The sequence below is a fragment of the Ovis aries genome, chromosome 1, assembly GCF_016772045.2.
Source record: "Ovis aries strain OAR_USU_Benz2616 breed Rambouillet chromosome 1, ARS-UI_Ramb_v3.0, whole genome shotgun sequence".
Classification (NCBI taxonomy): Eukaryota; Metazoa; Chordata; class Mammalia; order Artiodactyla; family Bovidae; genus Ovis; species Ovis aries.
The window spans coordinates 123,902,148-123,923,797 of record NC_056054.1 but is presented as its reverse complement, the minus strand read 5'-3'; the positions used below and the strand labels follow the sequence as shown (position 1 = coordinate 123,923,797).

Genomic DNA, 21,650 nt, shown 5'->3' with positions numbered 1-21,650 from the left:
ATCTCTTGGGGAAGGCTTGTGGGCGTGTAGGTGTAGACGGTTTCAGAATGAATGCTGAGTAACCCAAGCCCTTGGCACTGGTCCGGGGCGGGGGCTGGTGGGGAGAGACTTTGATCTTATTTTAATTAAAGAGCTTGGTTACAAGCACGGAGAGGGGAGACTCCAAGTTGAGATGGAGCAGCCTATGTCTGGGAGGGGGCTTCTGCCGCAGCTCTTGACTCTGGTTGTGACCAGGCTGGATGTGGGGAGTATTTACATGGTGAAATGCGTCCCCTTGTGGTCTGATTAAGAAAAATCCAACTCAAAGGCAGGAGAGGAGTACTACTAACCTGCCCACTTTACAAGTGTTAAAGGAGATGCTGAGAACACGACGGTGGTGCTCAGGGTCATTAATGATGACCCTGATCGTGATCAAACAGAGGAGCGCATGAAAGGGGTGTTCACTAACCCCGCCCTCTAAGCAGCACAGCTCCAATGTGAACATGCCAGCAGATCACCCGGGCCTTGTTAAATTCAGAGCAGACCTGGCAGGATCTAGGAGGTAACGCCCACGCTGTGAGTGCCAGGGTCTCGTGGGAAGGCCCCTGCCCTCTGGGTAAGCCAGGGAGGTTCCATCAGAGCCCTGCACTGCAGGGCCCACAGGCACCCTGGGGCCTTCCCCCTCCAAACACTAAGGAACAACCACTTTCCTTTTGCTTCTTCAAGCTCAAGAGCCTCTCTCCTCAAGCTCTGAGAGATCCTTTCCTCCCCCCAAAAGAGTTTCTTAAGAAGGCAAAGCCACTGACACCTTCCTACTATCAAATACCTTCTTGTCAAAGGAAGCAGCAATCTCAGGTTGCCATAGGCCTGTGCTTTGTGGATTTCCACATTATAATAAGAGTTGTGGTTTTCTTTCACGGCTTTCCCGATGGCTGGAAGCAGCAAGATGTTTCCAATGCTGTTTATTTCCACACATCCTCTTGCATATTTGAGCATGGCTTAGAAGTTTATCTGCTCGGCTCCCCCCACACACCGACTGCACACGTGTGGCCCATTTTCATCTTGCTTCAGGTGGTAGAGTTGCATCCACATCCCACACCCAATTCCAAGAATTTATTGTATTTGGTTAGAAAGAAAAAAAGATGTGAGTATTTTTAACTTGAGGTAGGAGGGGGAAAATGGAATAGATAAGACAATAGAATGATCACAGGTGGGTAATTACACATGTAAATGAGTCCGGTTTGGTAATTCTCCCTTGAATTCCTATTTACATTGGTTAACATTGAATTCTAATCCTACCCCACCACTGCATTTTGGGATAGTTTCTTTTTAGTCTTATATGTCAATTCCGAAATATTAAAAGCAGTTTAGAGTGCTTGGGTATAAACTTTTCTCTAGCTTAGACGTTTTCCACGCTTTTCCATTTATCATCGTAATTATACGAAGTAGAGGAGATTAAAATGACAGATTAAAATTCTGACCTTATTTGACAAATATTAATTACCTCCAGTATATAAGGTCTCACAACACGTTGAGTCTTTGGCAGCGGATGGGGGGAACTCTAGTTTTGCAGGAAAGGTTCCTACAAAATTACATGAAATGAGGCAAGAACATCCTGAAGTAATTTGGGAATGATGAACTGGAAGCAGTTACCTCTGGCTGAGAAATCAGCAATGTCTTCCTGGAAGAAGTGGCAATTGAGCAGGACCTTGAAAGACAGTGAGAACTGTATATATAGAAAAGGCCTGGGGTGAGACACAGAGTATTCATAAAAGCTCAGAGTCTTGGGTAGGAGACGTGGGAACTAGAGCTGGGAAGTCATCTGGGGCCAGATCAGGGGACGTGGAGTCTCAGATTAAGAGAGCTGTGTTTCCGTGTACACCCGTGGCGGATTCATGTTGATGTATGGCAAAACCAATACAATATTGTAAAGTAAAAAAAAATAATAATAATAATAAAATAATAAAAATAGTCAATCTAATCACACTAGGACCACAGCCTTGTCTAACTCAACGAAACCAAGCCATGTCCACGTGGCAACCCAAGACGGGTGGGTCATGGTGGAGAGGTCTGACAGAATGTGGTCCACTGGAGAAGGGAATGGCAAGCCACTTCAGTATTCTTGCCTTGAGAACCCCATGAACAGTATGAACAGCCAAAATGATAGGATACCAAAAGAGGAACTCCCCAGGACAGTAGGTGCCCAATAGGCTACTGGAGATCAGTGGAGAAATAACTCCAGAAAGAATGAAGGGATGTAGCCAAAGCAAAAACAATACCCAGTTGTGGATGTGCCTGGTGATAGAAGCAAGGTCTGATGCTGTAAAGAGCAATATTGCATAGGAACCTGGAATGTCAGGTCCACCTTACCTGCCTCTTGAGAAATCTGTATGCAGGTCAGGAAGCAACAGTTAGAACTGGACATGGAACAACAGGCTGGTTCCAACTAGAAAAAGGAGTACATCACGGCTGCATATTGTCACCCTGCTTATTTAACTTCTATGCAGAGTACATCATGAGAAACGCTGGACTGGAAGAAACACAAGCTGGAATCAAGATTGCCGGAAGAACTATCAATAACCTCAGATATGCAGATGACACCACCCTTATGGCAGAAAGTGAAGAGGAGCTAAAAAGCCTCTTGATGAAAGTGAAAGAGGAGAGTGAAAAAGTTGGCCTAAAGTTCAACATTCAGAAAACGAAGATCATGGCATCTGGTCCCATTACTTCATGGGAAATAGATGGGGAAACAGTGGAAACAGTGTCAGACTTTATCTTTTTGGGCTCCAAAATCACTGCAGATGGTGGCTGCAGCCATGAAATTAAAAGACGCTTACTCCTTGGAAGAAAAGTTACAACCAATCTAGATAGTATATTCAAAAGCAGAGAGATAACTTTGCCAACTCAGGTCCATCTAGTCAAGGCTATGGTTTTTCCTGTGGTCATGTATGGATGTGAGAGTTGGACTGTGAAGAAGGCTGAGCACCGAAGAATTGATGCGTTTGAACTGTGGTGTTGGAGAAGACTCTTGAGGGTCCCTTGGACTGCAGAGATCCAACCAGTCCATTCTGAAAGAGATCAGCCCTAGGATTTCTTTGGAAGGAATGATGCTAAAGCTGAAGCTCCAGTACTTTGGCCACCTCATGCGAAGAGTTGACTCATCGGAAAAGACTCTGATGCTGGAAGGGATTGGGGGCAGGAGAAGGGGACGACAGAGGATGAGATGGCTGGATGGCATCACGGACTTGATGGACGTGAGTCTGAGTGAACTCCGGGAGACGGTGATGGACAGGGAGGCCTGGCATGCTGCGATTCATGGGGTCGCAAAGAGTCGGACACGACTGAGCGACTGAACTGAACTGAACTGAAATAAAAAATAAAAAGAACCAAAAAAAGAAGAGAGAGAGCTGTGTTCCGCTTGTGCTTTGGGGAAATGCAAAACAGGAGAAGATTCATTTGACAATGTTGCGTTCACTGGATCGAGGGGTGAAAATTAAAGTAGGAAGCCCAACTAAGCAATAACTCAGGCAAGAAACAAGCCTGAACAAGGATAAATGGCAAGGAAGAAATGGGCAGGGAAAGGAAAGAAGAGGCTTTGGGAAGGAAGACAGGGGACCTGATGATTGGAGGCGAGGCAAAAAATGGGGAAGAGGTCACGGGCCTCTGGCGTTTTGCGGCCAAGACACAAGAAGGACAATGTCACTGAGAACTCAGGAGGCAGAGGCAGGGAACAGAGGTGTGCAGGGGGGCTTTGAGAGGAAACCATCTGCATCCATCAGAGGAGACACTCGGCATGCGCCTAGAGGACATAAGCGGGGGCCATAGGGCTGCAGGTGCTCGGGAATTCAGAACTGGGTGCATCTGGGGAGACAGCTTAGGACTGTAAGAGTGAGTCAGAGACCCAGCGCCAGTCACTGAAGTCATGGCAGGCCAGGAAGCATCTGAGAAAGGCGGGAGAGAGAAACAAGGTCACGGGCAGAAGGAGGGGAGGCGGGAGGAAGGAGAGCCACCAGGAAGGGTAGCAGGGAGGAGGGTCAGATGCCATTAAGGATGTGGGTTTGGCTTTTGGTCTGACAAAAACATCCACACACACACACCCCCAAATAAAGACATAAAGAAGCCCAATACCCACTCAATGCACATATTTCCTGGTGGCTCAGCTGGTAAAGAATCTGCCTGCAATGCGGGAGACCCAGGTTGGGAAGATCCCCTGGAGGAGGGCATGGCAACCCACTCCAGTCTTCTTGCCTGGAGAATCCCATGGACAGAGAAGCCTGGTGGGCTACGGCCCATAGTGTCGCAAAGTATTGGTTGCGACTGAGCGACTAATCACACACTAATCACCATTTAAAGGTGATCAGTGACCAAGCTATGCCCACGTGCCCTCTTGCTGTATAGTTACCTTACTGAAATATTTTACAGCAAATCCCTCATGGCATCGCACCCCTGCCTCTTTCATCAGTTGGAAAGAGAACTTTAAAGGGGAGGACAGTTTTAAATTATTGGAAGCCTTAGGGGTTTCAGACAGTGCCACTTCACTGCAACTCCTCGGTGGCCTTCAAGAGAGCGGATTCAGTAATGCCCAGAGTGGAAGGGCACAGCAGGCGGAGTGGATACAGTTCCAGGTAGGTCAGGCCCAGGGACGACTGTCACCAAGAAGAGACCTAAGCACGCTCGAGAGGGTGAGCCAAGGCTGAAGATGTGGGGAAATAGCCACGTGATGCCGCGGCATTCACTCACTCCACTGACCTGTCGAATGAGCATTTTCCATGAGTCTGCATTTCTGCAGCACAAGGGGAAAGATGGATAAAACTGCTGCCCTCGTGCCCTCTCCCATAGAGAGGCAGCCATTAAACACACAAGGGTAAAGTATGCTCATGGTGCTAAGTGCAGTAAAGTAGAATCAACAGCACACGGGAGGTGGTTGCAAGGGAGACTCAGAATTACCTGGAGAGCTGAGAGCTTGAAACAGGCCAGCCGGCAGCTCTGGGCTGAGGAGGGAAGAGGCCGGGAGATACGGCAGCCAGAGCATCTCAAAACAGGGATGAAGAAAGGGAAGGGAACTCATGTCAAGGGGGCTCAATCCGCTTTAATTATAGAAAAAAAAAATTGGGGGTGGGGAGCTCATGACTTTTTAAAAACTTATTTATTTGGCTGCACTGAGCAGCATGTAGGATCTAGTCCCGCGGCCAGGGATCAAACCTGTGTCTCCTGCATTGAAGGGCGGAGTCCTAATCACTGGACCACCAGGCAAGTCCGGAGAAGCTCATGACTCCTCAACATCTCTGGACACTCGGACTTCACAGCTTCCTTTCACGTGGTTTTCTGCTAAGAAGCAAGGAAGCACCCCCACCCCACCCCCCACCCCCACCCCGCCAAATGCACTCAGTGTAGAAAGGAGACAGCAGTGCACAGAAGGAAAACCCTTGGCTCCGTTCACCAGCTGAGCAGGTGAATCCATTTAACTTCCGTGAGTCTCAGCTTCTGCATCTGTAAAAGGGGAAGAAGGCTTTCCATGAGAGATGGTTTTCTGAGGATGGAGCGAGACAAGCTAGGTGGAGCGAGACAAGCTAGGTGGAGCTTCAAGCACGGCAAATGATTACACAGTAAATGATTACTTAATGCTAAGAACAAAAAGGTTACCCAGCCCCTGCGAGACCAATGTGCTTGATGGCTTCATAAGTTTTCTCTTCAAAATCACAACACTCTTGCATTTGCTTTGGAAAATGTTATTCAATCAAACACACATCTTGTGGTTGTTCAGTCGCTCAGTCGTGTCTGACTCTTTGCAACCCCATGAACCGTAGCCCACCAGACTCCTCTGTCCATGGGACTCTCCAGGCAAGAAGACTGGAGTGGGTTGCCATGCCCTTCTCCAGGGGATCTTCCTGACCCAGGGATCAAACCCTCATCTCCTGCATTGGCAGGTGGGTTCTTTACTGCTGAGCTACCAGGGAACCCCATTTACTTTTCCGCAATTTCTGATTCTCAAGTCTTCAAAATTAGAAGCTTGCAGCTCCCGAGACAGGAAGGTGAAAGTGTTAAAAAGAACAAAATTACCCTCAAGTCTTCCAAGTCAGCTCCTGGATTCTCATTTCTCTCGTTTATTTCTGATTTCCTTTCAGCTTACATGAGTTATAAGGTTGAAAGGACCCTTGAGAGATTCCTTTGTCCATCTCTCTGCCATAAAATTAAATAGAGGATCTAGAAACCACGGTAGTAATTGTTTAGGGGGAAAAAGTTACAGAGTTAATTTAATTCTGTCAAGCTCCCAGAGGTCAGTAGGAGCTAATTCTGAATGAAATGAGGCCAGTTCTCTTTGAAATCACATTTGGGCCAATAAAACTCCAGACTCCAGTACATCACTTCCTCAGATCCCCTCACTTCACACTGCCTCCCAGATTAGTAGAACAAGATTTTAGACAAGTGTAAACACTCCAAAGAGACTACAGTTATGCAGATTGGCCTTGACTGCACTTGGACCATCGTGAACAGAGGCCTGGATAATAAAACATCCTCCAGACGGAACTTAGTTCTCACTAAACAAAATTAACCATCGGTATCCAGAACATGTCTGGGCTAAACAGTAAATGTTGTCCCTCAGTTCAAAAGTGATTGCAGATGAACTACCTCTGCTTGTTCACAGGCAAGCAACTGTCCAGTTATTTATCTAAATTCAGGAAGAACAAAAACAGATGTGTGTAACAGTCACCATTTATATGTCATCTTAAGTCACTTAAGGTATTTTGCTTTTTTCCTCGGAAGAGGCGAAGACCTTGACAGTCCAATCACTAACGTCCAGAAGATAGTGTTTCATTTAATATTTATTAGATGAAGAACTCTCAGGACTTGGTCTTCCAAGTGCTGAATACAGAAGTCAATTCTCTTCTCAAACTTCAAGTCAAACAGTAGAGAGGGAGGTTCAAAATATACAGTAATATTTCGGGAAAGCAGCTCTCTGGAACTAATCCTGCCTTTTAGCAATTGCAGATTTCTCTGGTATAAATACTCCTACATGCAATATTATCTGAGTCTTTGTGACCCCACGGACTGTGGCCTGCCAAGCTCCTCTCTCCGTGGCTTCTCCAGGAAAGAATACTGGAGTGGGTGGCCATTTCCTTCTCCAGGGGATCTTCCCCACCCAGGGGCTGAACCCACCTCTCCAACATCTCTTCCACTGGCAGGAGGGCTCTTTACAACTAGTGCCACCTGGGTGCATGGAATCAGAACCTGCCAGGGGCCAGAATTTATCTGGGCTCACTGTCCACACCCTGCTTTCCTCTGGCAGTGTAGACCTGAGTCAAGAAGACTAGGAAGTCAGGATCTTGGAGGGATAGTCCCCACGACGGTGTGTGTTTTGATTTCATTGCTAATTCTCAAAAGACTAAATTTTAGGGATCTTGTCACCTTTGGTCCTGCTCATTCCCAATACTTGGAGTGTTCCTCTTGCTTGCATCTGTGCTCCTAATCCTGGCCAGTTTGAAATTGCCAAGGATTGAACAGCCAGTTCACAAATTCCTGAAATTTTAACCATTGGCTGGCTGCTCCTGTGCACCCTGCAGTTAGACAAAGAGACGGCTGGATGAAGACTTCTTTCATGCCTCTCTCCTATTTGACAAGTAAACTAAGGTGTTCAGTTCAGTTCAGTCGCTCAGTCGTGTCCGACTCTTTGCGACCCCATGAATCGCAGCATGCCAGGCATCCCTGTTCATCACCATCTCCCAGAGTTCAAAGTACGAATTTCACACCAAAGGATCACATTTAAACAAGTTTGAAAATAGATGCTTCATCCTAGGTAGTCATTAAAAATCGGGTTACAAAAGAACGTTTAATGACGCAGAAATGTTTATGAAATATTTTTAGTAAAAACAGTATGTCCTGAACAATTCTAAATTTGTACATAAAATGACAACAGGAATGTAGCTCCACAAAGCAGTGGTGAAATTGCGTGTGGGTTTTATTTTGCTCTTTGTGCTTCGTTCACTTTTCAGACTTTCTACAGTGTTCGTGTGTTTGTAATTAGAGGATGAACTTAATCCAGTGTCACTGTATTTATTTTAAATATGGTGGTTCAGATTTTTTTTTCTTTTGAATTAGTTGCTCAGTTGCGTCTGACTCTTTCCGATCCCCATGGGCTGCAGCCCACCAGGCTCCTCTGTCTGTGGAATTCTCCAGGCATGAACACTGGAGTGGGTGGACATTCCCTTCTCCAGGGGATCTTCCCGACCCAGGGGTCAAACGCGGATCTCCTGCATTGCAGGCAGATTCTTTGCCTCTGAGGCACCAGGACATCCAAACAATCAGACTAGAAGTAAGACTGAGGAGAACACTGAATCAGATCAAATTAAACAAGGCTACACCTTTGTCATTTATTTTTGTGATGCTTTACTGCTTTCAAAGTACCATCATAAGCATTACTTTATCTGTGACGCAAGAAAAGCAGGTTATCATAGCTCATTCTACAGATAAGAAAACAGAGGCTCAAAATGGATAAAAGACTTGCCCCAGGTCACAAGGCTAATAGAGCAGTTGAAGCGGGGGACTCTGGCCAGGGGTTGACCACCCCCAAGATTCCCTCAAAAGCTCATCACGTTGCTCATCATGGCTCCTCTCAAGTAGTTCCTACTGAACACCTAGACCCAACTCTGCAAGAAGGCACTCTCATTTTGCCCATTTTTAATGCCCCAAGCCTGACTAGAATCACCCAGGTAGGACATACTCCGTCTAGACATCGATCCTACACAAGCAATAGCCATCGCAGCCTCGTAAGATTGGAAACTTGTGAACATAACAGGAGAGCTTGCTGAGAAGAGCAGAACCCACACTCTGGGATGAAGACCATGTTCTATACACATGCATTCACAACAGTCTATAAATAGGCTCTATACTAGTTTCCAGAGGTTCTCCCTAAAGAACTGGGGAGCACCCTTTCACGAGGATTGGCTGAAGAAACAAATTCTGGTTAGATCCTATCTGAAGTCTCTTTGATGGGGTCCTGTACAGTTCAGGCTGGAATGCTTCTTGCTCCAGGATCCTCACTCCTGCTCATGGGCAATGGTAACCAGAAACAATAGCACACAGTCACAAGGAGTAGGAACCAGGCCTGATTGTCAATTTTAGTATGTGGCTACATAGGGCAAGTCAAACAAACAGCACACCAATGAGCCCTCAGGCAGAGCCTAAAAAGTCTATAAGTCTGAAGTCACTAGGCTTCAGAGAAATGGGTGGTTGGTTTCAGCAGAGGCTGACCCAGAGTGTGAGGACGGGCCCTCCTCCAAAGCGCCACAGGGCAGCCTGCGGAGGACGAGGCTGTCCCACATGGACCCGTCGAGTAGGCAGTGTGGGAGCCTCAGAGCTCTCTTCCCCACGGTGATAGTAAGCCCACTCTTTCAGCAACATCACAGAGGCCAGAGACACAGACTGTGCCTTACACGGAGACACGGCTGTTTCCTGGGATTTGCTTTCAGATGCTTCAACAAAGACTGTGTGATAACTGTGTGTGAGCTCTCCACCCACATGGTTTAAGCTAACTTCGTCTGAAGGACCCTCACTGGAAATAAAACTCCAAACACACAGAGTGTACAGGGAAATGCTAACCAAAGGCCCAAACTGCCACAAAGGCACTTGGGCTGTTTATTTCCTGAACCACAAGAGAGGCTTGGTTAGCACTGCTGGATATTAGAAATCACTTTGCATTGGAGAAATGAGTCGTTTTCAAGGTGTATGGATTGGCTAGAAATTGTAGCCCAGGATGAACAGGGTAAAAGGAATTAAGGAGCCAAACTGGAATGTCCCTGAAAGTGAGTGGAGAACAGTCACCCGTGCCGACTAGAAAGTCAGCTGAATCTCTCGGTTAAAATAACTCTTCTATCTGTTCTAAATGAACTTTCACACAAGCGCCACCGAAACACCTACAATGACAGACCCTGGGGACCGCATCAAGCTTACTGAGGCAGGATGACTATTGCCAGCAGGTGTTGAGAAGAGACCTGGACAGCTCACTAACTTCAGACGATTAGAGACTGCAGACAATCTCTCAAAAAGAACTTAGCAATTGTGAATGATCAACGATCAAGTCAATCTGACTTAGGACCTTTTGCCATGACAACTTGAGGTATTCTCAGAAACAACTGGGGAGGTTCTGAGCAGAAATTGAGTTAAGTTACTCAAACACGCTGAATACTAATGTTAGGTGGCCTCATTTATACTCAAAAACAGAGTAGGAGCTGGGGGAATTTGGGGTTACCTTTAGAGTCCTGACCAGGACCCCTTACCCTGCCATGCCCAGTAAATGTGTGGTATTTAATGACAGCAGGATTTCTGAGCTCATTTAAACAACTGTTTCATAAAAATCAATTGTAAAGCACTTTGCTTTCATCTTTATTTTCCCCCTCATTATAAAAATAACAAGCGCTTACTAGAAGTCTTACATTATGAAAACTGAAAGTTCTCCCAGAATCCCACCCTTGGGAATGATTACTGCTCTCCTTGGTGACTATGCTGCCAGATTACGGGGCATACGGTAGTTAACAAGGGCTTCCCTGACGGCTCAGCAGGTAAAGCATCTCCCTGCAATGCAGCAGACAGGTTTGATTCCTGGAGAAGGAAACGGCACCCTGCTCCAGCAATCTTGCCTGTAAAACCCCATGGACAGAGCAGCCTGGAGGGCTACCGTCCACAGGGCTGCAAAGTCCGACACGACTGAGCGGCTAAGCAAGCACACAGGAGTAAATAAACAGGACCAGACGGAATCCAACCACCAACAGAATACAAGCTAATCTACTCTTGTGCAAGGTTTCAGAGTATTGACAAATAATTCAACTGACCAGTTTCTCCAGAAAGCTATATTCATTAGTTTTCAAAGAAGATTCAACCACACAGTAGATGGAAACACCTCTAAGATTTTCCAAGCACTCGATATTAAACAATGCCCAAACTATTAAAAGTGAAAAATAGTTAAAAAATAGGAAATAAAAAATAACGAATCGATACAGAGGAGAAAACCATTCAAAAAATTATAGCAGTTTGTTATCAAAACAACAACTCTTAAATTCCAGCAATTATCATGACTTTAAAACTGGAGTTTAGGAAACAATCACCTCTTTACCATCAAACACAGCCAGAAAAGTTCTCCAGTTCTTCTCACGTGACCAGCCGGTCAGTACAAGAGGATACAATGTACATGACTGTTTCCAACTCTTTCAGTTCTAAGTGAAGTATATTATAACAAGAATTGCTACATATGAAAGAACTCTCCATCAGCAGAGGCCTGCAGAATGTGGGCCTTGGAACCAATTCAGCTTTTACAACTGGTAAAGGACAGTTTTGATTCGACTTCCCAAAGCTTTGTTTGCAAGGCTTTCAAAACATCTTCCATCTATCAAATGGAAAAAAATAGAAAAAAATACATATGATTAAAATCATACATGGTTAAATATGATTTAAATGTTGATCATTAATATAATTGCTGCTATGTTATACATTATATATATCTGTGTTTATTTAATGGAATTCTATTTAAATAAGACATAAGCCTATTAATAGCAGCTCTCAACCTCTGATCCATAGCTTTTACATTTATTCACCACTATCTTGCCTGTGACAGGATGTTAACATTCAAAAACAAGGCTGTTTTCACCATGAAAATTAAATCAAATACTGATTTAAAGATATATTTCTATTTTAATAGTTTTAGAATACATACTGCTTTGATTTAGCATGGAACGTCTTTATAATTTTTTCCATAAAGTTTTGGCTTAATTTGTAGTTTGGTTCCCAGTAAATCAACTTTACTAACAACTGAAATAAAATAAGCACTCTCTCACCATGAATGCTAAGATCAAAAGAGAAGACACAATTAAGAATTATTCATGGAGCAGCACTTGGTCATTGACTGGAAGTTGTTTATACAAAGATACAAAAAGTGCAGAACAAAATTACCTCCTTTAGAGATTTTTCTATTTCAACTCTACTTTCAAGATTAAAAAGCTCTTTGTCTTCTGACACAATTTGCTTTTCAGATGACCCTAAAACATAACTGAAGTACAGTACAATACAAAGTTAAAATATGAGAAGGGAGTAAATATAAAGTTTATATTGATAACATTAAAACTCAAAGTATATTGAAGTATATATTAGTACCGAGTAAACACATAAAACAATTACTTTTGTTAATAGAAACCTACATAGGAAGCTGAACTACATGAAATCATGTTATTCTCCATAACAGCTTTGTCCAAGAACTCTACATATTTCTCAATGCTATATTTCATTATTGGGAATAAAACTGGCTCTTTAGTAAGCTGGGTGGTACAACAGTAACATTTTGAAGTTTTAAAAGATCCTGAAGAAGCCACTGTTTTATGTAACTTTTCAAGAACATGTGCATTTTCAAGTTTTTGTGTATTTTCAAGTTTTGACTTTTAGTATGTAATCTGTAGCATCAATTGTTGATTACCTAGATTTCGGCAACTTCAACAGTTATTTTATAACTCATGTTTTGCTCTGCTCTCTGAGGTGATGACATGCTGCTGCTGCTGCAAAGTCGCTTCAGTCATGTCTGACTCTGTGAGACCCCACAGACGGCAGCCTACCACGCTCCCCCGTCCCTGGGATTCTCCAGGCACGAACACTGGAGTGGGTTGCCATTTCCTTCTCCAATGCATGAAACTGAAAATGAAAGTGAAGTCGTGAAGTCGTGTCCGACTCTTAGCAACCCCATGGACTGCAGCCCACCAGGCTCCTCCATCCATGGGATTTTCCAGGCAAGAGTCCTGGAGTGGGGTGCCATCACCTTCTCCAGATGACATGCTACAATTTGAAAATATAACTGGCCTAGCAATGGAAGAAAACAAGCCCAGCTCTGGCAACCAAATAAATCTCAACAGTGGAGAAGGTGCTGTTATTTCTCAAGAAAAAAACAAAACATAAAAACCTTCATTCGTTTGTATTTCTTTAGAAGTCTTTCACCACGTGTAACAACTTCAGTACGTCACTTCTGTTAAATATAAACAGTCTTCTGTTGGAAACCCAAGATTAATTGATTAAATTTCTAAAAAATGTCATCAAAGGAAAAATTACAGAAGGCAGTTAATATCTTATTTAGAAAAGAAAAATGAGATGGGGAAAATTAAATGGCACTGATTAATTTATAATGCTGTAAATAAACATTACGGACAGCATCCATTTCTAAAACACACCTGGTTCCCTGTCATTTAAATTCTGCCCTATGAGGTAACTTTTCCTTAAATTCAACTATTGGGGAAAGAACAGCTTCGATACTAGGATCCTCTGTGCAGAAATACAGACATGGATCGTTTTTAAAGTTCTGTGCCAACCATACTTGTTTAAGATTTTATGTCGTTCATACTTGTCCTCTCCCCCACATAATTTCCACAAGTCTTGGTAAAATTCCCATGGAGATTAAGGGAGCAGTTGTTTGGGCATGAGTCTTCTATTTACATATTAAAACCAAATCAGATCTGATCTCTCCCCAGGTGGGCCTGCATGCTTTACATCAATGAGCAGTACTTGCTACATTATTCTCTTGTGTTAAAGGCTGTAAAAAGTTTGCAGATTTCACAATTTTGATCCAAACTTGTCTAGTTTCAAAGATGGTGGTAAAACTGTAGTAATCAAAAAATAATTAAATGAAAAATTATAATAAAAAGAACACTATTCTAAATTTTTTTAAAGAGAAAATCTAAGAAATTCAACAAAGTGACAACATACTTCAAGTAATGAAAGTGTAGGCACTTTTGTCCTTCTTTCTTGATATTTAAGGTTTCCTAGGCATCTCTAAGAAAACCTAACTGGTGGCTCAGCGGTAAGAACCCACCCACCAATGCAGGAGATACGGGTTCGATCCCTGGGTCAGGAAGATCCCCTGGAGAAGGAAATGGCAACCCACTCCAGTATTCTTGCTTGGAGAATCTCATGGACAAAAGAGCCTGGAAGGCTACAGTTTATGAGCTAATAAAGAGTTGGACACGACTGAGCTACTAAACAACAATCTCTAAAGTCTTGAGAGTTACATCATTTCCAGGATAAGTGAAAAGACATTGGGGTCAATTAATTTTGTTTCCAATTTTAAAAGGTTAATGAACTAAAGGGTCAGTAAGATATATGTCATCAGACCCTAATTCACGTTCTCGCCAAACACCTTTTAGAAGTCTTGAAAAATGAAGGTACTTCCTTGCATCTCTCAAAACAGCAGGCAGTTATTTACAGTCCTCTAGGAAATAGCTGGACTTTGCATTTCTACTTTTCCAGAACAAAGGGACTTCTTTCCCAACCATTTCTGAAATTCCTATTTTTTCAAGTTATTATACTAGACTAAAAACTAGAGGAAAAAATAAAATGGACAAAATATATTGATACACATAATTGCTTTAAAAAAAATCCTACTAAACTAAATTTAATTAAGAAAAACAGCAAATTTTTACTCTACAAAATGTTCTCACAGGGCTTTCTTTTACAATTTAGCATAACAGACTTTTCCAATAGCAAATAAATCAGGTCCAAACAACAACAAAAATCACTTGCTTTAGGGTCAGAAATTATTATTTAAAAACATATTTTAACCAAACAATGTTTAGTCTCCAAATTTTCATACCAATTTGTCTGCAAACAACTTTCTGAGAATTCAGCGATGAGCTATTCATGTATGCCTCAAACATACCTTTCAATGGCTTCAACACTAAGGCAGAACATGTCCCTCTTGTAGTCTAGATCCTTGGGTGTGCACCTGTACAGGTAGCCGAGGCTGAGCGAACAACCTGTGCAGTACAAAGTCTGCAGGATGCTGCAACAAGAAACGTCGCCCTTTAGTGACTGGTTACCACAAACACCCCGTTGTTGAGATCTGTAAACACCTAAACGTTTAAGTTGCTGAAGTATGTTACCCTGACCCTACTAGGTCCTATGTATAAAAAGGAAAAAAAAAAAGATAGTAAGATGCTTACATTTGAAAGCACTTCCAGGTCACACTGCCTTCAGTATCCAGTGACAGACAGCATGCACACAAGTGACAAAGCAGAGAGTATGCTGGATTTCCTTGGTGGTACAATGGATAAGAATCCACCTGCCAATGCAGGGGACAAGGGTTCGATCCCTAGCCCAGGAAGATTCCACATGCCGTGGAGCAACTAAGCCTGTGCTAAAGCCCGAGCTCCTAGGGCCCATGCTCCACAACAAGCCACCGCAATGAGAAGCTCGAACACCGCCAGCTACAGAGCAGTCCCAGCTCGCCAGAACTAGAGAAAGCCCATGCACAGCAATGAAGACGGAGCACAGACAAAAATAAATAAAAATTCAGAAAAACAAAAAAGAAGATGAGAATATACTAAGAAGATGCTGCTTTTCTAGAATGTAAACGCCTCAATCTGGTATTAAAAATTAACTAAAATTCTGAAATAAGGCAAAAAGATCGTACATGTTCTTTAAATGTCACATTGTCCACCGAGGATCATTAATGCCCTGGGGCAGGGATAGGCAGATTTTTTTCTGTGATGAGTCAGAGAACAAGTATTTCAGGCTTGCAGGCTACGTGGCGTCTACTGCAACTACTTGTCTCTACCACTGTGGCATGGTAGCCACCACAGATAACACATGACTGAAAGACCTGCGCTCCAATAAAAACATGTTTATAAAAACAGGCGCTTGGCCCATGAGCTATAGTTTGGCATAAAGGATGGGGTTCAGGTGATACAAGCGAGCAGAACTCACAACACTGACTCAGAGCAAGAGTCGATTCCCTTTTCAGTTCTCTAGAAATCTTGATTATGAAGAACAGAAGAGTCTCAGCCTGGTGCTAGAGGTCTTTAATGTGTATGTCACAGCTGCAAATCTTTTAACTGTAAGAGGACAGAACTCGGGCTCAGAACCAGCCAGCCGGGGGTATCTCAGCTAGAATTTAATAACATTTGTTTCCACCGTAATTATTGTCACAGCTACTTTCGACATGTGCAGACTTGTGGCTCAGACGGTAAAGCATCTGTCTGCAATGCCAGAGACCCGGGTTCAATCTCTGGTTTGGGAAGATCAGCTGGAGAAGGAAATGGCAGCCCACTCCAGTATTCTTGCCTGGAAAATCCCACAGATGGTGGAGCCTGGTAGGCTACCGTCCATGGGGTTGCAAAGAGTCAGACACAACTGAGCGACTTCACTCACTCACTCACTCAACAGCAATTGATACATTCACAGCAGTCATACAGATTCCTTTTAAAATAAACAAATAAAAACTCAGGGTCAATGTAATGAAAAATATCAAGTGCGCGACAGCAAAGCTGTAAGCTGACATCAGAATGACTGGAACTGGGAAGTAGAGGACACTCTGCAGGAAGCAAAGGGACAGCAAAGCACCATCATTAGCTCCTGCTAACGGCCTATGTCCTTGGTGAGGCTGTAAACCTCCCCAGGCCTCATTTTCTTCATCAATAAAGGGAGAAATGATCCAAGGCTGGGTTTTCCAAATTGCTACTACCAGCGTGCCAGCAGTACAATTTCTGCTACATTCGCACTCCACCTGTCCTATTATGACTTTAAATTCTCCTTAAAGAGAGTAATTTTTTAAATGAAACTATACTTTATTTGAGTAGGACACACTAACATTACTAGAAATGAAAAACCAATGTTTTAAAATTGAAAAAAAAAAAAAAAAAAAATAGCGGCTGAGACTCTGAGCTCCCCAGTGCAGGGGGCCCAGGTTTGACCCTTGGGGATGAAGGAACTAGATCCCACGTGCCACAACTAAGAGTTTGCACACTAAAGAGTCCACAACCAAAGAGCAAAGATCCCAAGAGCCACCATGAAGACCCTGTGGGGCCAAATAGATAAATATTAAAATAAATAAAAAATAATAAAATTTTAATATGATTATTCATTTCTGTTGAATTGCTTGTGTACCACTTATTCACATGCATCAGTAAGACAACTTTTGGGCAACAATTCTTCAAAGCAGAGCTTCCCATTTAGTGTGCTGAGGATGCTGCTTGCAGTAGACGGTGGCAGGTAGAGCAGGACAGTGACCCCTTCAACACCTGGAGAGATAAAACAGGGCCTGGGACAGCTGGAGCCCCTGTGCCACCGGGCGTGCAGCCTTGTCTTTACCGCAGTGGGCCACATGTCTGCATGTGCCGCATCAGCATTATCTATGGGAGCTACGGCATGAAAAGTCGGGAGCATTTATCTAAAGCATTCTTTGGCTCAGAGATTCCACGATAAAGATACTTTCTTTTCCTGTTTTTATTTTCAATTTTCAATTTTGGTCCAAGCCAAACACCCAAAATGGAAGTGTTGGAACAGGCCTTGAGAAGTTTAGAAACTCTTCCATCTTAAATCTACAGGCGCCCACTGTCACTCAGGAAACCACCTGCCAATGCAGCAGATGTAAGAGACGTGGGCTCGATCCCTGGGTCAGCAAGATCCCCTGGAGGAGAACACAGTAACCCACAGCAGTATCCTTGCCTGGAGGATCCCATGGACAGAGGAGCCTGGCGGGCTACAGCCCACAGGCTTGCAAAGAGTCAGACACGACTGAAGTAACTAAGCATGCACAATGACTGATTTGATATCACCATGAAAAAGGGCTTCCCTAGTGGCTCAGACTGTGAAGAATCCACCTGAAATGCAGGAGACCTGGGTTTGATTCCTGGCTTGGGAAGCTCCTCTGGAGGAGGGCATGGCAACCCACTCCAGTCCTGTTGCCTGGAGAACCCCCACGGAATCCTCCTCCAGAGAAGCCTGGAGGGCTATAGTCCTTGGGGTTGCAAAGAGTCAGACACGACTGAGCAACTAAGCACACACACACACCATGAAAAAAGTTTTATCCCAAATTTTACTGCTGATGATCTTTTCAAATATTTTTATTTAAAAAAATGAAAACATACATACTCATATAGATATAGCTTTACTCACCAACAATTATCATGTTTACGTTTGGATAGCATCTGTTCCTCATTCACAGAAACATTACAGGTAACACCTGGAAAGACGTAACAACAAAGTATTAATGTGGTTTGATATAAGACACATGCAGGTATTTAGAGAACTTCTAATTCAACTTTAATTTTAGAACTCAGAAAGCCAGAAAAAAAACAAAGGCCCAAAAGTCACACACACACAGTGGTTTAAAACTAAGGGTACAGGGTCTCCTGGAAAAACATAGCAGAATAAGAGTTATTTCCTTCCCTTCCCAGAAAACACTGAAATTAACAAAATGAATAAAATTAGGAAGAAAAAATTCAATTGATGGTAAAATTTAGGACAATCAGGGAAGAAAAAATTCAACTGACGATGAAACTTGGAACAATCAGAACCTCACATCACAGACTATCAAGTATACCCGCCAAACACAGTGAAACAGGGATTACCGCAGAGTGAGTGAGTGAGGTTGCTCAGTCGTGTCCGACTCTTTCCGACCCCATGGATGGCAGCCTACCAGGCTCCGCCATCCATGGGATGTTCCAGGCAAGAGTACTGGAGTGGGCTGCCATTTCCTTCTCCAGCAGGCCACAAGTCTGGGCATACATTTCCAAGTCTCAAATACAGAGCTCATTTCCCTATAAGCAGCAGAGAGAAGGCAATGGCAACCTACTCAGTACTCTTGCCTGGAAAATCCCAAGGGCGGAAGAGCCTGGGAGGCTGCAGTCCATGGGGTAGCGAACAGTCAGACACCGACTGAGTGACTTCACTTTCCCTTTTCACTTTCATACATTGGAAAAGGAAATGGCAACCCACTCCAGTGTTCTTGCCTGGAGAATCCCAGGGACGGCGGAGGCTGGTGGGCTGCCGTCTATGGGGTCTCACAGAGTCAGACATGACTGAAGCGACTTAGCAGCAGCAGCAGCAGCAGCAGAGAGGGTCCACAGGAACCCAGCCCCAAATCTTTTAGACCACAACTTGAACAGGGGTCACAGCTGAACCCTAGAAGCAACAGGAAACATTCCCAGAGCATCCAAATTCAGGACATACCAAAGGTGGAGGGACATGAAGAAAGGACATCAGAACAGACTCTTGAGTTCACCTCCTCTACAGTCTACCTTAACTCAGTAAACCCCACTGCCACCCGCCCACCGCTCAGATCAGAAATCGGTGTCACCCTACACTCATCATCTCCTTACCCTGCTCCCCTTCAGACACTCCTCTGAGAAGTCCTGTCCGTTCTACCTCATGACCCTCAGTCCAGCCCCACACCACCACCACCTCCCCTCCCTGAGCAGCTGTGCTGGCCCCGGACTGACCTCCCCACTCCCATGCTTATTCTTCTCTTCAGTGCATCCTCCAAAGAAAAACCTAAGTCCTATCACTCTCCAGCTTAAATGCCGCATTCACTAAAATAGACTCTCGTTTTCATTTTTAGAATGAAGATTAAGATTCTCAATTATAACAGCCTACAAAGGCCCTCGGACTGTGGCAAAATCTCAACCCAGATATATACATGTGGTTCTAAAGCAGCGACCCTGGGAAAAAACCTAGACCTCTATCAACAGGGGCAGACTGGGAGGATGAACAGCATCTCCATTAAGGATGTCACTTAAGTGGCACTTCCTATTTCTTCTTAGCACAGGACACACACTAACTCGCTTAGTCCTCCTAATTACCGCATGTAAGTATTATCCTCAAGTCTACAGAGAAAACTGAAGCAGAGAGAGGCTATGTAGCTTGCCCCAGGACACAGCTAGTAAGTGGAAGACCAGGATTCAAACCCACGCAGTTGAGGGCCATCACCTACACAGGTGAGGTACGAGAGGCAGGGGTACAAGAGGCAGCTGCCAAAACTGTGAATTATGCCCAACTCAGTGACTTCACTTTCATGCATGGAGAAGGAAATGGCAACCCACTCCAGTGTTCCTGCCTGGAGAATCCCAGGGATGGCGGAGCCTGGTGGCCTGCCGTCTATGGGGTCGCACAGAGTTGGACACGACTGAAGTGACTTAGCAGCAGCATCATGCCTATATGCACCAACATGGAAAAATACTCAGAATATAGATGTAGAATAAAAAGGTAAGGATGCTTAACAGTATAAACATTATCCCAAGGGTGTTTTTGAAAATTTATATGTTTAGGGAATTCCAAAAAAATGTATGTTTAAACATGCTCATATATGCATGGAGAGTAACTGGATGTATGAATGAGAATAAAGCATGTTGAACTCTGGGGCCTTGAGAGTGTCAGGATCGGGGATAAGATTTGGGGACAAGTCCTTTTTACTTTTACACCCTTCTGCATTGTTTGATTTTAATAGATGTGAAAGATTAATCTCAATGAATTACTATGGGAAATGTATGTTCTTAGGCTTATGTTTAACAACTGAAAAGGATTCAGCAATTATTGTTAAGTGCATCCTTAAGGAAAACAGACTTCAAAAAGTTTCAGGTAACAGGTGGACACTGCTCTCCTTCTTTCTTCCTAATACATCCCAGGAAGGAAAACTTTCCACAAATGTCAATAAATTGGTGGTGAATTTCTGCCATTAAAAATATTTACAGAATTCAAATATAGCAGAAATTTAATCTTGAAAACCACTAGTTCAAAAAGAACAGTCATTTTTACATTAACTCAGAAAACCAATCAGTGGTAACTCGGAAAACTTAGTGATAACTCAGTGAACCACTTCCCTAAATAAGTGCTATGAAAAGAGCAAAACAAAGAAACTGGGGAAACATACAGGTAACTGGTAGAATCAGTATTAAAAGCTACAACTCTGACCTTCACCCTTTTACCACATCCTCCTTCCTCTCCAATTTTGTGAGGGTTGTTAGTGCTTTTATTGCAAGCCTCCTTCAATTTTTATAACAGCATTATGATTCGTCAACTCTGAAGTTGTTAACATTTCAGACTAAAGGCGTCCGCTGATACAACTATTAGGATCTGAAAAATCAATCCTGACGTCCCCTGCAGGAAGCAGGCCGCTGAAAAGCGTAATTTCCTAAATAAACAATTAACAACATTACCGATTAACAGAGCCCACTAATTTCTATGAGGAATAATACAGAGTAGCTACACCTTAAATGCTTACAACCTGGTTGGTTGACTTTTTTTTCCCCCTAAGTCATGCCCACGACGTTGTTGATTCATCCATTGCTCTTCTGGGATGGGGGACCCCAGAAAAGGACTTCCACGAGTAAGCCCAAGATGCAGGGATGACTCTCCTCCTGCCCGTTTTCTGGAACAGCTCAGCCTCTCAAGATTTTTCTGCTTTTAAAGATCCTGAGTTGCTCCAAAACACCCCCGCCTCTTCCGGGGCCTCCCAGGTGCCGCACACCAGGAAGAAGGCAACCCTTAGTCCTAAGTCCCACCACCCGACCCAGCCCGAACTGACAGCGCAGCAAGATGCAGTTGGTGTCTTCCTGGTTCGCCACCCAGCTCAGCGAGTCTCCCAGCGGTCGCCGGCAGCGCGAGCACAGAAACACCAGCGGCCTGTGCCCCTCCGCAGGCTCCGCAGCCTCCTCGCGCCGCGTCCTTTCAGAGCAGGCCACCGAGGCGTCTCCGCTCACGGAGCTCCACATGTTCGCCCACTCCTGCAGCAGCTGGTGGCGGCTCGAGTCTTCCGAGAGCCGCCTGCCTAACAGAGAGGAGTCTTCCCTCTCGCCCCTGTGGCCAAACGTACAGCTTGTAGAGGAACATCCTTCCGGGGACCAAGAGCCCTCCATTTGCTACAAATCGCCCGC

The 21,650-nt window shown here is 44.1% G+C and overlaps 1 protein-coding gene across 3 annotated transcripts; it reads right to left on the bottom strand.

Moving 5' to 3' along the window:
- Window positions 1–7,822: 7,822 nt before the first annotated feature.
- MIS18A (MIS18 kinetochore protein A) lies at window positions 7,823–21,650 on the bottom strand. Of its 3 annotated transcripts, none has more exons than XM_027978380.3 (5): window positions 21,302–21,650; window positions 17,896–17,962; window positions 14,660–14,782; window positions 11,920–12,016; window positions 7,823–11,356 (listed from the first exon to the last, which is right to left on the bottom strand). In XM_027978380.3, exons 1-5 carry the CDS (start codon window positions 21,630–21,632, stop codon window positions 11,276–11,278), a joined length of 699 nt encoding a protein of 232 aa, XP_027834181.1. In that variant the 5' UTR covers window positions 21,633–21,650; the 3' UTR covers window positions 7,823–11,275. The 3 variants fall into 3 exon arrangements, with proteins under 3 accessions (XP_027834181.1, XP_042085582.1, XP_060259775.1); XM_042229648.2 differs by lacking the exon at window positions 7,823–11,356 and adding an exon at window positions 12,914–12,997 and having other exon boundaries at window positions 11,931–12,016; XM_060403792.1 differs by lacking the exons at window positions 7,823–11,356; window positions 11,920–12,016 and adding an exon at window positions 12,035–12,997.